Genomic DNA, 16,955 nt, shown 5'->3' with positions numbered 1-16,955 from the left:
CATGAACGAAGCCAACCTCATGAATTGAATACAAGCTTCCAAAATTCAACCCCACGAGCCAATCCTTTTTAATATCCCAAACTGTCTTGTACATATAGTCCGTGTCCATCAATATTCATCATTCTTATTGATATATATAGTATCATTAATTTTTTTTTTTTCAGGGGGTGGAAAACAGGCGCTTGACTTCCTTCCTGGATTCTCAAGATATCAGATACCTGACCTACCTGAAGGAGTAGTAACTGGAGACTTAGATTCACAAGTCGCAACCATGTTACACAAAATGGGACAAAAGCTGCCTAAAGCAGCCGCTGTTGTCATCAACTCTTTTGATGATTTAGCCCCTGAAATTGATAATGTGCTCAAGTCAAGATTCAAAAGGTTACTCAATTATGGCCCCAAGAGTTTAATATCAGAATCACCACAATTGCCTAAAGACGACAGTGGTTGCTTGGAGTGGTTGGACAAGCACAAGCCTGCATCTGTGATATATATTGCCTTTGGAACCGCGTTAACCCCACCACCTCATGAGCTAGAAGCCTTAGCTCAAGCACTGACTGAAACGGGGTTTCCATTTATTTGGTCATTTAGGGGCAACATAGAGGATTTCTTGCCCAAAGGGTACAACAAAGGTTGCCTAAATGGGAAAATAGTTTCATATGCTCCCCAGATGCAAGTCTTGAGACATGCCTCAGTTGGGGTTTTTCTGACACATGCTGGGTGGCATTCGGTTTTGGAGAGTATTGCTGCTGGTGTGCCTATGATTTGCAGGCCATTTTTCGCGGATAACATGCTCAACATGAGGAGCGTAGTGGCTGTTTGGGGAATTGGAACTAAGTTTGAGGGAGGGGTCATTACAAAAATTGGAATGGTTAAGGCCTTGGAACTTGTTTTGAAGCATAAAGAAGGAAAGGAAATGAGAGACAAAATCGTGGCCCTTAAAAATCTTGCTCAACAAGCGGTTGAATCTAATGGTAGCTCCACCCACGCTTTCAATAGCTTGGTGGACATTGTCACCAAGTAATATATCAAGTATATATGTGGAAAGCTTGGAGATCAATTAGAATAAATTTGATCATCTTTTTTCAATAAAATATGATTTTCATTAAACTCAAATGTGAGGTTCATGTATCTATTAATAATTAGAGGTGTTCTCATGAATGGGCAGCGAAAAAGGGCGTTGACTTGCATGTCAATAGTCTCAGTAGTCTCAATGAACTTGTGTAAACACTTTGACTCCGTAAAATTGAGGAGGACCTTTTCCTCAAAACCACATTGGTTGTACGGAGGAACTCCTCCTCAATGTTAAAGAGCCAAGCTTTTTCACCTTTGTAATGATAGTGGAATTGTGCTGGTACTGGGGCGTGGACCATGCGATACCATCATACTTAATTTCCTTGTGTGCTTTCAGATCGTCCCAAATACCACGAAACAGATTTCTTCAACAATAAATTCTCACTCGTTGTTCGTTTGAGAACCAAGTATTTGATGGGGATCAGGATCTGGACACAGGTCACCAACCACATACACGAGCACCGAAATCTAGGGCAAGTGCAAACTCACATATATTGTAGCAAATCCATGCCACAAATAAACTATTTTATTAATCATCAACATATATATCCCCCTACAACTATTACATTAGCCTTATTTATAGGCTTTACAAGACTTGGGCACCAAGACTACTTGGTCCAAAAGTAAACTAATTAATTATAAAATCACACATAAATAATAAAAGATATCATAAAACTACCTAAATAAGAAAATAACAATATATCATGAAATAGCTAATTAAATGGTAAATATCTATCTTGATCCACTCCTATGCTCCTGCATCAGACTCCCCTTGTAAGAACCCAAAACAAAATACCTACAAAAGAAGAAAATATCTAAAAAGTAAGGAAAATATCTTCTTGCAAAAAGACAAGTTTGCCCTCGCATATTTTAATGGGGGAAAATTTGACTTTTTGATCGAGAAAGAATTTGGGAATTTCGCTTGTGCCATTGCGTAGAGCGCGGCGAAAGGAGTTCGTAGACACGGAGTAGACCCGAATCGGAGCCGTAACGAAGAAGTTCTGGTCTAAAAACCGCGAAGGGCAAAAGGGTAATTTGGTCAAAAAGTCAGATTTTTATATCTCTCTCTCTCCTCTCCCCAGTCAGCTCTCTCTCTCTCCTCCCGAAGCTACCCCCGCCCGCGACCCTCTTCCCTTCCCGACGTCGCACCGGCCACCTTGCTTGGAGCTGATCTCCGAGACCGGTGCCAAATGAACCAGCACACGACGGCCGACATTTCCCGACCCACCTCCGCCGCTGCCGTGGTCGGAATCGGCCGGAATCGGCCATTGAAGCCGACGGTGCAGTTCGAACTTCCAGTTCAGATTTCTCCTCCGTTTCTCCACCAAATCGATCGAGTAAGGTATGGTTTCTCAGCTATTTTTCACGTTCTACCTGATGGTTGTATGGGTCTCGATCGATTTTAGCTCTAAGGGGTTCGATTTTCGAATTGAAATCTGGCCGGAACTTCGGCCGCTCGAAACTACCATTTCCGGCCACTTTTTGGGGGTGGTCCAAGAACAAAAGTGACTCCAAATGGGGTGTTTTACCCAGGGTAGGATTTTGGAGTCTCGGTTCCAAGATTTTTCGGCGCACCCAAATCGCTTTGGACACCCGATCTGCCCGCGCGTGTGGCAGCGCGTGGGCCAGGGTGGTGGCATTTCTCTGGCCAGTTTTGAGGTCCTCGTGTCGTCACGAGCGCGTGGGATTTTGCGGATCTCGATTCGGAGTCCGTTTGAGCCCCGAACGGATTTTTCATATCTCGCGATCCGTGGGTGCAGTGTCGTTAAATAGTCGGATCGCGCTGAATTTCGGATATGTCGGTCTACGTGATTTCAGGATCACGTAGAATTCGACGGATTGCGAATCGGAGTCCCGGATACTCCGAAATCGCGAACCCTGGGGCTAGGGTTTGGATTTTAAGCGATAACGCAATTTTAGCTAATCCGACCGTCCATTTCAAGCCAAATTCGCAGAACATGGTTCCCTCTTTGTAAGGAACCCTCAGGGAAGCCCAGATTGGCCATCAGAGATCGTGGACCCACGGGGTCCCGGGTCGGCCGATCGGGCAGTGTATCGCTTAGTTGAGCATCGGACCTTTTAAAACTGGTCCAAGTGTCTGAAAAGGCTAATATGGGTTCAGGAGTAACTTGGATTTGAACGCACGTATTTCTAGGAGCCGGGGGCAGGGTGTTTAATTGAAATTCTTTTATTCAACAGTTTATTAATTTATTATTCATGGATAATCAGGCATCAGAGGTCCAGCCGACCAGCAGGAGAAACCTTCAAAGGGTCAATTTAGCTCGGACCATCTGTGAGTGGACTTTCTTTCACGAATTATTTTATATAAATGAGTTATATAGAGAACTTTCTATAAGTAAGATTTCATAAGTGATTTTATATTGATTTTATATAAATGAGTTTTATAAATGAGTTTATTTGAATAAAGTTCTTTATTTGATCTTGAGTAAACCTGATTGTGGTTTTGAACATGATTAGTACAGTAATAGTTTTATAAATCTGTGCTACTTATTTACCAGTTATAGAAACAGAGTTTGAGATTGGAATCAGTTGAAATAGCAGCACAATTTGAGATTTCAGATATTAATCAGATTTTCTTTTTTCTAAAGGAATTTATTTTAAACCCACCTCGTACCCATTTTCTTTGGTGATTACCCAGAGTTGGGCCGATGTCTACGGACATCCGGCCCGATTTCAGTTTATGTCAGTGCACTCGACTTTGCCTCACGAGTTTCGGGGACGCTCGGACCGTGAGTGCCAGGATTTGTGGCTCGGCAGACTTGGTGTCCCGAGACCTGCCAGGATTGCGGCTCGGCTGACTCTCTGTCCCCGAGACCTGCCAGGATTGCGGATCAGGCTGACTACGGTCCCCTGCATCCTGCCAGAGCGACTCGAGCTGACTTGGTGTCATCGGGGAATCTGCCGGCGGGACAGGCTGATCATAGTCCCCTGATTTCGCCAGTTTGCGGCTCTGGTGGACTGTGTGGCGCCCGAGACCTGCCAGGAAATTGACGGATATGACAGGGGTACAAATAGGTGGTATTTTCAAAGGATTTTGAGTTTTCTTTTATTCAAGGATGATTTTCAGCCATTTTATATTGGTTTCTCAGTAATTGCACATTTATATTTTTGTATTTTTATTCAGTTATGCCAGTTCTTTGATTTCTCCAGGCAGTGATATTTTTATATATCTGATCGATTATGTAAGTTTATGCATCAGCATACTGATTCATGCTTATAGAATCTCTTATATTAAGATATAGTTAAATTATTGATATATATATATATATATCCTTAGTTATTTCAAAACGGGGGTATTATATTCTGACTTGTTTTTAAAAACTTCATTTTTGTCCACTCACAGTTTAAAACTTGTTTTTCGCCCCCAGGTCGTAGAAGTGCACAGGATCCACCACCGGGCCACTCATAGCCTCCGCGCTTCAAAGTCAGGTAGAGTTTAGTAGAAAATCCCTGAAACCTTGGAATTTAGAAAATTGCTCTGATATCGAGTTTTAGTGGAAAAACTGAAACTGGCGATTATTGGTTTACCTTATTCTGGCAGTTGGTGTAGTTTTGTTGAATGTTTGACAGGTGAAAAATTTTGGGATTGGTCAAAATACAGGGGAAACTCTGCCGAATTTTCGGCAGAAGTCTAAGGGAATTTTAGAAGAGAAATTGAAGTAAGAAGGGTAAAAAGGTCATTTGTGCCCGACATTCGCCAGGTGTCGGACACGCACAGGACTTGACTCGAATTCTAAAGGAAAATTGGGTCGGGTCCTGTCACCCCTGGTTGGAAAGAATTCGTCCTCGAATTCAAGCCTTTGATTAAGGAAAATCCGAGTAGAATCTTCAATGGCTTCTTGTTAATTCTAGATCTTTTAGCATCCAATTGAAACCTTCCTTTCCAAATAAAAAGATATTTGGAATATTTCGTTATTCTTGGCATCTTCTTACTCCTTCTAACAATGCAAATGTTTCTCTCTAGAATCTTCAACCGATTGACAAAATCAACTAGATTTGTGGCAACCTTCCAAGTGAAAATATTAATGCCCATAAAATCAATAATATCTTCAAAAGTTTTCTCAATTCTCATCTCTTCACTGTCCTGATCAACAAATTACTTATCAAAATTGCTTTGAACACCCAAACAATTTTTATTGCAATTTTCGCAGTTGCAATGATCAAATATTGGAGGTAAATCTAAATTTAATAACTTTAATGAAGAAAACGATGCATCAAAATTACCAAATTCATTTATACCTTCAAAGACACAATGAGAATAACCGTGCCCCTCTTCACTTGACTCACACAACGGAGCGCAATAATGAAAAGGGCTATCTCCCTTGTACTCCTTGTCGAGACTCCCAAGGCTTAGAGTATCGATGCGAGCTACTCGGTTTAGATAAGGGTTCACACATCCCTCCCCGTCAGAACTCTTACCCATCTGGGTTCGGGCTTCAATGCGAGCAATGCGTTCCGTAAGTTGCCGTAGCATCCTCCTAATTTCCTCCATGTTGTTGTTGTTTTAGTTGTTAACACGACCCTCCATCCAAAAACCTTCCCGATAAAGCAGATCTTGAGCCATAGCTCTTATACCAATTGATGGGGATCGGGATCAGGACACAAGTCACCAACCACATACACAAGCACCGAAATCTAGGGCTAGTGCAAACTCACATATATCGTAGAAAATCCATGCCACAAATAAACTATTGTATTAATCATCAACATATATATCCCCCTACAACTATTACATTAGCCTTATTTATAGGCTTTACAAGACTTGGGCACCAAGGCTACTTGGTCCAAAAGTAAACTAATGAATTATAAAATCACACATAAATAGTAAAAGATATCCTAAAACTACCTAAATAAGAAAATAACAATATATCATGAAATAACTAATTAAATGGTAAATATCTATCTTGATCCCCTCCTATGCTCCTGCATCAGACTCCCATGGTTGGAAAGAATTCGTCCTCGAATTCAAGCCTTTGATTGAGGAAAATCTGAGCAGAATCTTCAATTGCTTCATGTTAATTCTAGATCTTTTAGCATCCAATTGAAACCTTCCTTTCCAAATAAAAAGATATTTGGAATATTTTGTTATTCTTGGCATCTTCTTACTCCTCTAACAATGCAAATGTTTCTCTCTAGAATCTTCAACCGATTGACAAAATCAACCAGATTTGTAGCAACCTTCCAAGTGAAAATATTAATGCCCATAAAATCAATAATATCTTCAAAAGTTTTCTTAATTCTCATCTCTTCACTGTCCTGATCAATAAATTGCTTATCAAAATTGCTTTGAACACCCAAACAATTTTCATTGCAATTTTCATAGTTGCAAGGATCAAATATTGGAGGTAAATCCAAATTTAATCACTTTGATGAATAACCAGATGCACCAAAATTACCAAATTCATTTATACCTACAAAGACACAATGAGAATAACCGTGCCCCTTTTCACTTGACTCACACAGCGGAGTGCAATAATGAAAAGGGCTATCTCCCTCGTACTCCCTGTCGAGACTCCCACTGCTCAGAGTGTTGATGCGAGCTACTCGGTTCAGATAAGGGTTCACACATCCCTCCCCGTCAGAACTCTTACCTATCTGGGTTTGAGCTTCAATGCGAGCAATGCGTTCCGTAAGTTGCCGTAGCATCCTCCTAATTTCCTCCATGTCGTTGTAGTTGTTAACACGACCCTGCATCCAAAAACCTCCCTAATAAAGCAGATCTTGAGCCATAGCTCTGATACCAATTGATGGGGATCGGGATCCGGACACAGATCACCAACCACATAGATGAGCACCGAAATCCATGGCTAGTGCAAACTCACATATATCATGGCAAATCCATGCCACAAATAAACTATTTTACTAATCATCAACATATCTCTCCCCTACAACTATTATATTAGCCTTATTTATAGGCTTTACAAGACTTGGGCACCAAGGCTACTTGGTCCAAAAGTAAACTAATTAATTATAAAATCATACATAAATAATAAAAGATATCTTAAAACTGCCTAAATAAGAAAATAACAATATATCATGAAATAACTAATTAAATGCTAAATATCTATCTTGATCCACCCCTATGCTCCTGCATCAGTATCTCTCAGTCCTGTCATTGCCTCATTCACTTATTATTTCAACAACCAAAAATATAAATAGAGCACACTCAGCAGCACCTACTCGTCTGCCTCCAGATCTATTTTTCATATAAATAGAGAATCAAGTATCTCTATAGCACAAAATGAAGACCATCCTATAAGTTCTATTTCACATGCAATCTATAAGTACTAACCTTGAGAAGCCATTAGAGCAAGTGATAGGAGCATATTTATGCGACTTTGCAATCTTATGTCTTTGCATTTACTTAGTTAATTCCCATTTATTAGAGTGATTTAGCTTATTTTTGACAGGATCCGACCTAAATTCCACTTTGGAATCCGAGCCGAACCCTGTGCATGTTCGACACCTGGCAGGTGCCGAGCACAAATGACCCAATTACCCTTTTAACAAAATTTCAGTTTAAAAACAAGCTTGATTTCTACCGAAAATTCGGCAGAGCCTCCCCTATAATCTGAACAATTCCCAAATTTTTATCTGTCAAAATAAGCATATATATATACAATCCAACTACCAGCGTAAGTACATATATACATTCCAACAATTTAAAACTAAGTTCTAGGGCAGGTTCTCAGAGCAACACTAAGAAAATACAAAAGAAATTAGCTAAAAAACATAGAGCCCTACATCAAACTAGGGCAAGCGCGGAAAGTGGGAAACGGCCCTGTGGTGGGTCACTGTGCACGCCTACTGCTTGGGGGTGCAAAACATTGAAAATCGTGAGTGGACCAAAAACAAGGTTTAGAAAATAGTATAAGAACATACTAACCCCTTGTAAAAACAGTTCTGAAAACAGAATCAATATCCTCATATATACTCATACTGAACTCATGCATTCATATTTATACATATAACACCAAACAATATTTTTGCTGGAACATATTAAGGTAAAACTCAACCTATCATTAAGGCATACTTATTTATTCTCGCCAAAACCCTAACTTACTATTTATACCTCGTGTCACTGTGGTGACACACCCTCGCAGGACTCAGGGTAGCCTAATCCGCCCTCCTCGCAAGATTCAAGGGACACTAAGCCCACCTGAGTTGCATTTCTCGCTCCCACAGTTCGGATATCCCTAAGTCTCGTGGGGCAAAAGCCAAGCATGTTGACTTAACTAAAGACTCTACTTAAAAATAAATAACACTATCTCCTCTCACCTTAAAACACTGCCATCCTCCTAACCGATTTTAAAGTTCTTACCTTTACTATACTCAGGTACTCTCCTCTCGGCAGCAAGTAAATAAAATACTCAACCTTAGCAATACATGCCAAAAAACCCTCAATCTAAAGCATACTTCCATAGATCACAAATGAATATAAATTGCATAAAATCATTTTGAAAGCAAAGGTCCACTCACCCCTGATCTGAGCTAGCTGAACCTCTTGAAGGTCCTTCCTGCGGGTCGGTCCGTGCCCGTGTGCTTGATTAAACATCATAAATATCTAATTAATAAAACTGCTCGATAAAAGCATTTAAATAAACCCTGACCCCGGCTCCTATAAGTGCGTGCACTAATTTAGAAACATTTCCTATACCCACAAAAGCTTTCCTTACATTTGGGATGGTTGAGAAGTACCTCGGGACTCAAAAGCGCTAAAGTCCCAAAAAGTCAACCCAGGACCCGGTGGGCCCGCGACCTTACAATTTTGATCCGAAAGCGCCTAGGGGTTTTAAAATACCTAGGACATAAGTCCCGATAGTTTGACCTCGATCGGATGATCAGATTGACCACGATTGTACCATTGGATAATTATTGTAAACCTAACCCTAGGGTTCACGATTTCGGAGTATCCGAGACTCCAATTCACAATCCGTCCAATCCTACACGATGCTAGAAATGTCTAAAACAACATATCTGAAGATGATTACGATCCAACGGCCAACTGTATTGAACTCGGAAATCACACAATATGTGATATCCGTTCGGGGTTCGAACGTTGTCCAAATTAAGATCCACGAATTCCTACGCGCTTGTGATAACACCGGGATCACACTAGAACAGAATGTGGTATCTACCTTGCTGCCCACGTGCCGCCACACACGCTGGCAGCGCATGGGTGGCTTGATAAATTTCGACGACCGAAAAACTTCAAAATCCTGAGCCCAACTTCCTACCCTAGGTTTAGAACATGATTTGAAGCCACTATTGTTCTTGAACTTATCCCAAAAACTAGCTGGAAGTGGCTGGAATTTCATTCTCAAAACCGGCCGAACTTTAGATCGTGATTTGATCTACCTAGACTAGAAATCGTTCCACTCCTATCCTACCATCAGCTAAGTCGTGAAAAATAGGTAAGAATCCATACCTTGATCGTCCGATTTGGTGGCCTGAGATGGAGATAAAAAACTTGGAAGTTTTGTCAAAACCGGCGACTCCCTTCGAATTTTTCGGCTGTTTCACTGCGGCTGGCTTCGGAGCTCGGTCGGGGAAGGTGCTTGGGTGGCTGCGGAACAAGCCCGGTGGGTTGGGTTGTCGGTTGGTGGTGGCTGGTTGGTGATGGAGGTTTGGCTAGGGAAGACGCATGGAGAGAGGCTGCGAGGAGAGAGAAGAGAGACTGAAGGAGAAGAGGGAGAGAATGAGGTTTTAAAATCCTGAATTTTGTAAATTACCATTTTGCCCCTCTATGTACTTTGACCATAATTTCTGCGTTATGACCCCGCTTCGAGTCTACTACGTGTCTACAGACTAGTTTCGTCGCGCTCTACGCAAGGGTGCAAGGAGAAATTTCTAAAATCCTTCCCGATCAAAAGTCAACTTTTTTTCCTTACTAAATTATTCTAGGGAAAAATTGTCCCCAATTAATTAATTGATTAAATATTATTTAAGGACCGGGTTGTTACAATTTTCGTACTATTGTAGGTCCAGATGGCAAGATTGGCAAGAAAGGGCATTTTGGAGCATTTTAGAGCAGTTTTGGACTTGGAATGGATAGCATATGCATGGGGCAAGGTGGATGGACGTTTTTGAAGTTCAAAGAGGCTAGGAATGTGCTAAAAAGATGGGGAAATTAATTCAAGAATCGGCTTCTGGGAAGAAACAACCCTAACTGATTTTATTTTATTTTACCTCATCCTATTCCTATTCTACCTAAATTCCAGCAAGAAAAAAGGAGGGATTAATTTCAGATTAGGAAACCTAAAAACCTGGTTCTAGAAGAAAGCATTGGGGCCGCACCTCTTTCCTAAAAAGGTGGCGCATGGGCCCTATCCTTATTCAAAAAGAAATCTGCCAAACAAAACCCTAATTTCTAGGTTTTCTGCTGGGCCTTTTTACCCTAGATCTACCACATATATAAAGGAGGGGTTGCCGCAGCAGAAAGGAGTTCTTTTGGTGCCGTAGCAAGAAAGGAGAAAGAGAGAAGAAGAACTTGGAGCCGAAACCTGCGGCATCCATTGGGGTTTTCAGAGTTCTTCCCTTGATTAGTTTAAATATTTATTCTAGATTGCTTTTCAATTATTATGAACATGTGTGACTGAATCTCTTCTTAGTTAGAGGTGAATTCGAAGCCATGGACATATGTTTTATATGAATTGATTACTTCCAGTTATGGTTTCATAAAGTATGAATGTGATTTACTTTTCTGTTTTATTGAGGACTTATTCTTGTATGTTTATTAAGGATGCATACTTATGCAGGGATTTGATGCTAGAATATAAGAGAATTTCACCAAATCGTTATGAACTTATATTCACAAGTAGTAAAAGTCACTAGTCATGATTGCGTTAAGTAAGTTCTTGGCAGGAGTATCATGCTTTTCATAGTTACAAATGCCTTCTCAAGGCTTATGATTTTCATAGAACTTAATTATCTTTGATTTGTATCTCTATCATGCTGTTCATACAGGGAACTTGATAAGGATAATTTGATTGTGTCGCTGAGTCCAATTCAATGAACTTAGGAAGATCTGAGAGTTAATTAGTGCATTCACAATTAATTTGGGGCTTTGTCATTCATACTTTATAGAAAAAGTAACTGGAGATCAATTTGTGTGCATATGTTCCATGTGTGGAGAAGAATCCTCTAGCTATCCCTTCATCCATATTTCATTCACAACTTAGTTGTTTGCTGCTGTCAGTATTACTTTAGTCTAAATCGTCCAAATCCCCCCCAAATCATTGTTCCCTTAACTTAGTTTTCAGTTTAATAAGTTTAATTTGTATTGATTAGCATCCCTCCTAATCCCTGGAATAGAACGATCCATAGCCTAATATAATAGATATTCCACAAGAGAGATAGAGCTTCAACTCTATCAAACTTATCCGTGTATACCCAGCTTATCTCTCCCTTGTATCCCTGATCAGATTGGATTCCTAAATGGATGTGAACTCAAATAGAGTTCTTACATTCTCCCACTTGAGTGAAACATCCATTTAAGACTCTTCTTTAAAGATCAAGGATCAAAACCTTATGTGCACAGTTTGGAAAGACAGCTTGATAACAATATCTATATCAAACTTATTGTCAAATATTACCAACTTAAAGGACTATAGACATGATAACCATTACACGGTATCATCCACCTATAATCACAGCAAGCAGTAACATACACATAGAGTACCAACAAGCTATGTCCAACATCACGTGATGAATGATCTAATCTTTGAAATTATTCATTCAGCACACGAATGGTCCTCTTTATGATCAATATATTTATACACATGATCTTACCTGTAGCTTAAATAGTTTTTACAACTTGAACTGTAAACTATAATCATATTGCAAAATCAATGAATATTGAATCAATATTCATTCAAGAATCCAAAATGTCTAGAATAATTTAACTAGATGATAGGACAAAACACTAGCTCAAATAACAAACAAAACTTAAACAAAGTAGCTGAAATGAGAACAAGTCATCAACTCCCACTAGACCAAAGAATCTTCGAAACTAGATAGTAACCCCATATTGGTCACATGCTTATGAAAAGCATTGTTCGGAATTGCTTTATTTAAGGGATCTGCTATCATTTCTGTAGTGTTGATAAAATCAACAGTGGTTAAGCCCTCTCGTACCTTTCCTCTTACTAGCAAATACTTCACTTTCATATGCTTGAGTCTAGCAGACCTTTTATTATTCTTGCAAAAGAACACTGCTCCTTCATTGTCACAAAACAGCTGAATAGGCTTCTCTATAGAATCAACTACTTTTAGGTCATGTATGAAATTCTTCAACCACATGGCATGTGAAGTAGCTTCATAACATGCCAAGTACTCAGCAAACATAGTAGATGTAGCTATAGATGGTTGTTTTACACTCTTCCAAGCAACTGCACCTCCTCCCAACATGAACACAAAACTGGAAGTCGACTGGAAGTATCTTTGCATCTTGCAAAATATGAATCTGTGTAACCAACCAACTCCAAGCTATATTTTAACTCTAAAAATAGAAAACTTTTCATCAAGGAAAAATCCTTCCTCCGAGGCTGGGGGTAAAGATAAATCCTTTTTGGGAAAAATTGTAAAATAAGGATATACATCCATTCATGTTTGCGAAGATGGTGTTTCCGCCCTTTCTAATGTTTATACCGGATTAAATCACTCAATTGAAACGAATCCAATGATCGATATATATTTTTTAGACTGTGTTTAATGGATACCTTTAAACTAACATATGTCCTTTTGTTCTTTGCATATATCTCAACACTTTCTTTGCAGCCTTCCAATGTGCAATGCCTGGATCAGATTGATACCTGCCTAATACACGCCAAGTCTTGATTATTTAAATATTATTATTAATCAAGCAAGACAACAACGATAGCCTTCACTACCAAGCCCATCAGCCCACCAATCTTATTTAATTGGTGTTAAGGTTTCATGCTTATAAAGCATGTGGAACCTTTTGTTTTCTCCAATGTGTGACATTTGCTTTCAAACTTCCAACAATACCCCACATTTGAAGTGCAATTTTTTTAAAAAAAATAATACATGCTGACTCAAAAACTGGAGAAGAAATTAGATAAAATACACATAAGGATAAGTGTCTTTTGGACTTGAACTTTCTTTAGTGTAGACGTATTGGATCTACTTAATGAATCAATGGAATTTACAGCCTTGAACTGTTCACCATTTTGTAGTAAATCAAGACATACGCCACACATGCATTCACTACTACAGTTTATGATTTGCGCAACGAAGAGAATTTCATCGCGCACAGTTATTTTTAGTTACACAAATTTCATCGCGACAGAAAATTCGTTGAACACAATCCGTCACGCAAAGAATGTGAAGAAAGACTTTGCGCCACCAAGTTTAAGCATTGGTCGCTCAGAACTGAGCGACGTAACACCTTCGTTGCACAAAAGGTTAGGGACGACACAATTATTCGTCTCACAAACCTTTGCGCGACGAATAATATCCGTCACAAAACTTGTGTCGGAGCAATTTGCTCAACTATTTGTGTTCTTCGCACATTTATTTTTGGCGTGACGATTATTGTTGTGCGACGAAATAGTCATCGTCGGGCATTTATTTTTGGCTAGAAGAAAGTCTTCGTCACGCAAGAATAAAATATATATTATTTAAAATGTAGTTTTACGTTTTTTTATTTTGGAAAATGTGAATTTGCGCGACGAAAAATGTTTCGTCGAGCAAAATTAAAAAATATATTATTTAAATTTAATTTTACGTTTTTTTTATTTTGTAAAAAAATAAATTTGGTTTTTTTTTTTTTTGGGTAATAAAATGAAATTGCAATAATAAAAAATGTAATATAGAGAACAAAAAATTATATAAAATAATATAAATGTATACTACAAGAGAAATGTTTTAAAATATAATCATGAAAGTAAAAAACTAATCAAACAATGTTCCAAAATCTACTTGGTCGTCAGGTAGATGTGGCTCGAAGGTCTGGACATTGTCCGCAGGGGCAGAGGTCTGGTGGCCATGCTCTGGGTGGACAGGCTCGGAGGTCGACAAGGGATCAAAATGTGGGACTGGAATGCCAAACCACACGAGGGACTCCAGATGCACAGACATCTGACTCTGAAGCTCGGCCACCTTTGCTTTCAAAGCAGTCACCTGACTGTTTGACTGCAACGATGAAAGGGGTCTAGGTTCCCTCCGCTTGGGCATTCCCCATCCCTCGACAATCTGTCCCCGACCTCCTCCCGAGAGTTTGATCCAACGTCTCCATCAAGATCTGAAATCCAGCATCCTGTGGAGGATCCATAAACGCGATCGGAGTATCAGGAGGAAGTTGGGCGGCGGATTCCTGAAGAACCAACTGGCTCCTCTCCACCATCGTCTGTTTAGCATAGCATAAAATATAAATTAAAACATTCATATAATAACCCTGAAACTTGAATGCGTAACATAATAATTAAAATTAAAGAATACTTACATGAAGGGACTCGGCCAACTCATTCCCAGGTCGAACATAAACGTCGCCAAAGACGTCGATCTCTGGGAATTTGGACCCCCCTGAATTAAACAAGAGAAGCAAAATGTTAGTACAAAAAAAATAAATTAATATTAATGACATATTAAAAATTGAATATAAACTATTTTATTATTACCCGCCGCTGTGCATCCATCCTATATGAAAAGGGCCTGGAACCTAAATGGTGGACAAGAGTCTTCTTGTCCCTATTGCCTTTATTGACTTTGGCTTTATTAAGTTATACAAAAAATAAACATATTAGTTGAAATTGAAATGAAATATAAAAAATTAAATAAACATTAGTAAGAAACATGTAATAATTTTGAAATTAATATTAAAAAATACCACATAATCGGGCACATGAAAATGAGCGCAGAGCCACACCCAACTATCCTCCCGCCCCTCAAGCTCCGTCGGGCAACCTTCCTGAAGAGCGACTTGCGAATCATCAAAAGCCTAAAAATGGTGGTGCAAGTCGCTCTTTCACTGCTTGTACCTCTCAGCGAAGAGTCTGTTGAAGTACGACGACTCGTTATTTAGGTCCTCTAAGTTGTAGTTTGTCTGCAATAAAGTAATTACATACATTAAGTAATAGAAATATATAAAGTTCGAAAGAAAAAGAATTAAAAGGTAGGATACATACGGACAACTGGTCGCGCACCTCCGTCTTGATCTCGTTAGGCATGACCTTCCAAGACTTCCATTGCATTGGGCAGTGGGTCCTAATGACGTGACCAATGTCATGGGCCAACGCGCTATGCAACTCTGCCGTCGGTGTAGCCTGATGCCGCTCGTCGTATCCGATGTTGATACAATTGTTGGTCACCCAGGTGACCTTCGCCGTTTTCAACTGCTGACACGGCCTCGAGTGTTCTTCTTGACTGCAAAGAGATATGAAATTAACGTTAAATAAATAACAAATTCAACTATAAAATACACACACATAAAAAAAGAACTGGAGTTGAAGGAAATCTATACCTAGTTGTGACTTCGACGCACCAGTAGCATCTGTCGATGTGGTGTCGGTGATGCTGGCAGGCCGGTGACGACGCCTGGCGCTAATAGGTTGTGCCACTGATGACGCTGATGACGTAGGCTGTTGGGACCCCCCAGGGACCAATTGGCAAGTGGTCCATCAGTGCTGGAGCAGTAACAGCAGATGACGGATGAGCCAGGGGAGGCGAACTCAGTGCAGTCGTCACCTCCTTACAACTTCTAATAAGGTTTGACATCTGCACAATTTCATTAATGCACACACAAATTAATCCAATTTACGAAAATATAATTCTAAGCACATACAATTTCATTAAGAATCTTAACTAATTAATTAAAAGCATAGCTTGACCTAGGGTTTGTGATTTTTCAGTATCCAGAACTCCGATTCATGATCCATCGAATCCTACATGAGTACAACATACGTGAATTTGAGTTCGATCCAACGTCCGAACATATCAAACCAGGAAATTGCACAATAGGCGAAATTCGTTCGAGATGAAACGATAACCAAATTCAAATCCAAGCACACCTACGCGCTCGTGATAGCTAGGGGATTGCACTGGGACCCAATGCCCCACTGCTACAGTAACCCCCAAGCGTCGGCAACGCGTGGGTGTCCAAAGAGATAACAATCATCGGAAAATTCCTACCTTAGGTTCGAAACATCAATTGGAGCCACTTTTGTTCTTGGACCTACCCCGAAAAATGGCCATAAGTGGCTGGAATTTAAATTCAAAAACCGGCCAAAACTTGGGATTTAAATTCGAGATACCTATTGCGACCATTAATCAAATCCTACCCAACCATAAGCTAGAGCACGAAAAATAGTCCAAAAACCATACCTCAGGTGTCAGATTTGGTGGCTGGAGGAGAGAGAAGGTTTAAGGCAGAGACAGAAAGTGAGGAAGAAGGGTCTAGGCTGCTGCGTTTTTTCTGAAAATTTAATCAATCTTGCGCGACGAACAACACGAAGGGTCGCGCAAGGTATGTTTAATCGACCTTGCGCGACCGATAAAAAAATGATGACGTCGCGCAAGGTATGTTTTCCGCCCAAATTTTCATTACAATGTTCGACGAACAAACAGGACCGCCGCGCAAGGTAAGTAGTCCGCCAAAATTTTCATCCCCTTACGCGACGATTAAACCAAACCGTCGTGCAAGGTTGTTATTCCGTCAAAATTTGGGGTTTAGGGTTTAGGGGGTGAGAGAGAAAGTGAAGGGTCTAATCGATCCTGCACGACGAATACGCAATAGCGTCGCGCAAGGTTGTGTTTTATAGACTTTGCGCGATGAATAAGTTATTTTTCCGTTGCGCAAGGTTGTTATTCCGCTATAATTTGGGGATTGGGGGGAGAGAGAG

General features: G+C 40.0%; 1 protein-coding gene across 1 annotated transcript in view; it reads left to right on the top strand.

The window, feature by feature from the left end:
- The window catches only part of LOC117632458 (flavonol 3-O-glucosyltransferase F3GT2-like), a 1,165-nt gene extending 141 nt beyond the window's left edge, over nucleotides 1-1,024 (top strand). Inside the window, exon 2 of the mRNA XM_034365978.1 lies at nucleotides 165-1,024. Within this exon, the coding sequence (XP_034221869.1) occupies nucleotides 165-1,024 (860 nt within the window). The remainder of the gene's footprint in view (nucleotides 1-164) is intronic.
- The last annotated feature ends 15,931 nt before the right edge of the window (nucleotides 1,025-16,955 follow it).

Source organism: Prunus dulcis, chromosome 1, assembly GCF_902201215.1.
Source record: "Prunus dulcis chromosome 1, ALMONDv2, whole genome shotgun sequence".
NCBI classification, from domain to species: Eukaryota; Viridiplantae; Streptophyta; class Magnoliopsida; order Rosales; family Rosaceae; genus Prunus; species Prunus dulcis.
The sequence above is the reverse complement of the archived record's forward strand: the minus strand, read 5'-3'. Positions and strand labels throughout refer to the sequence as shown.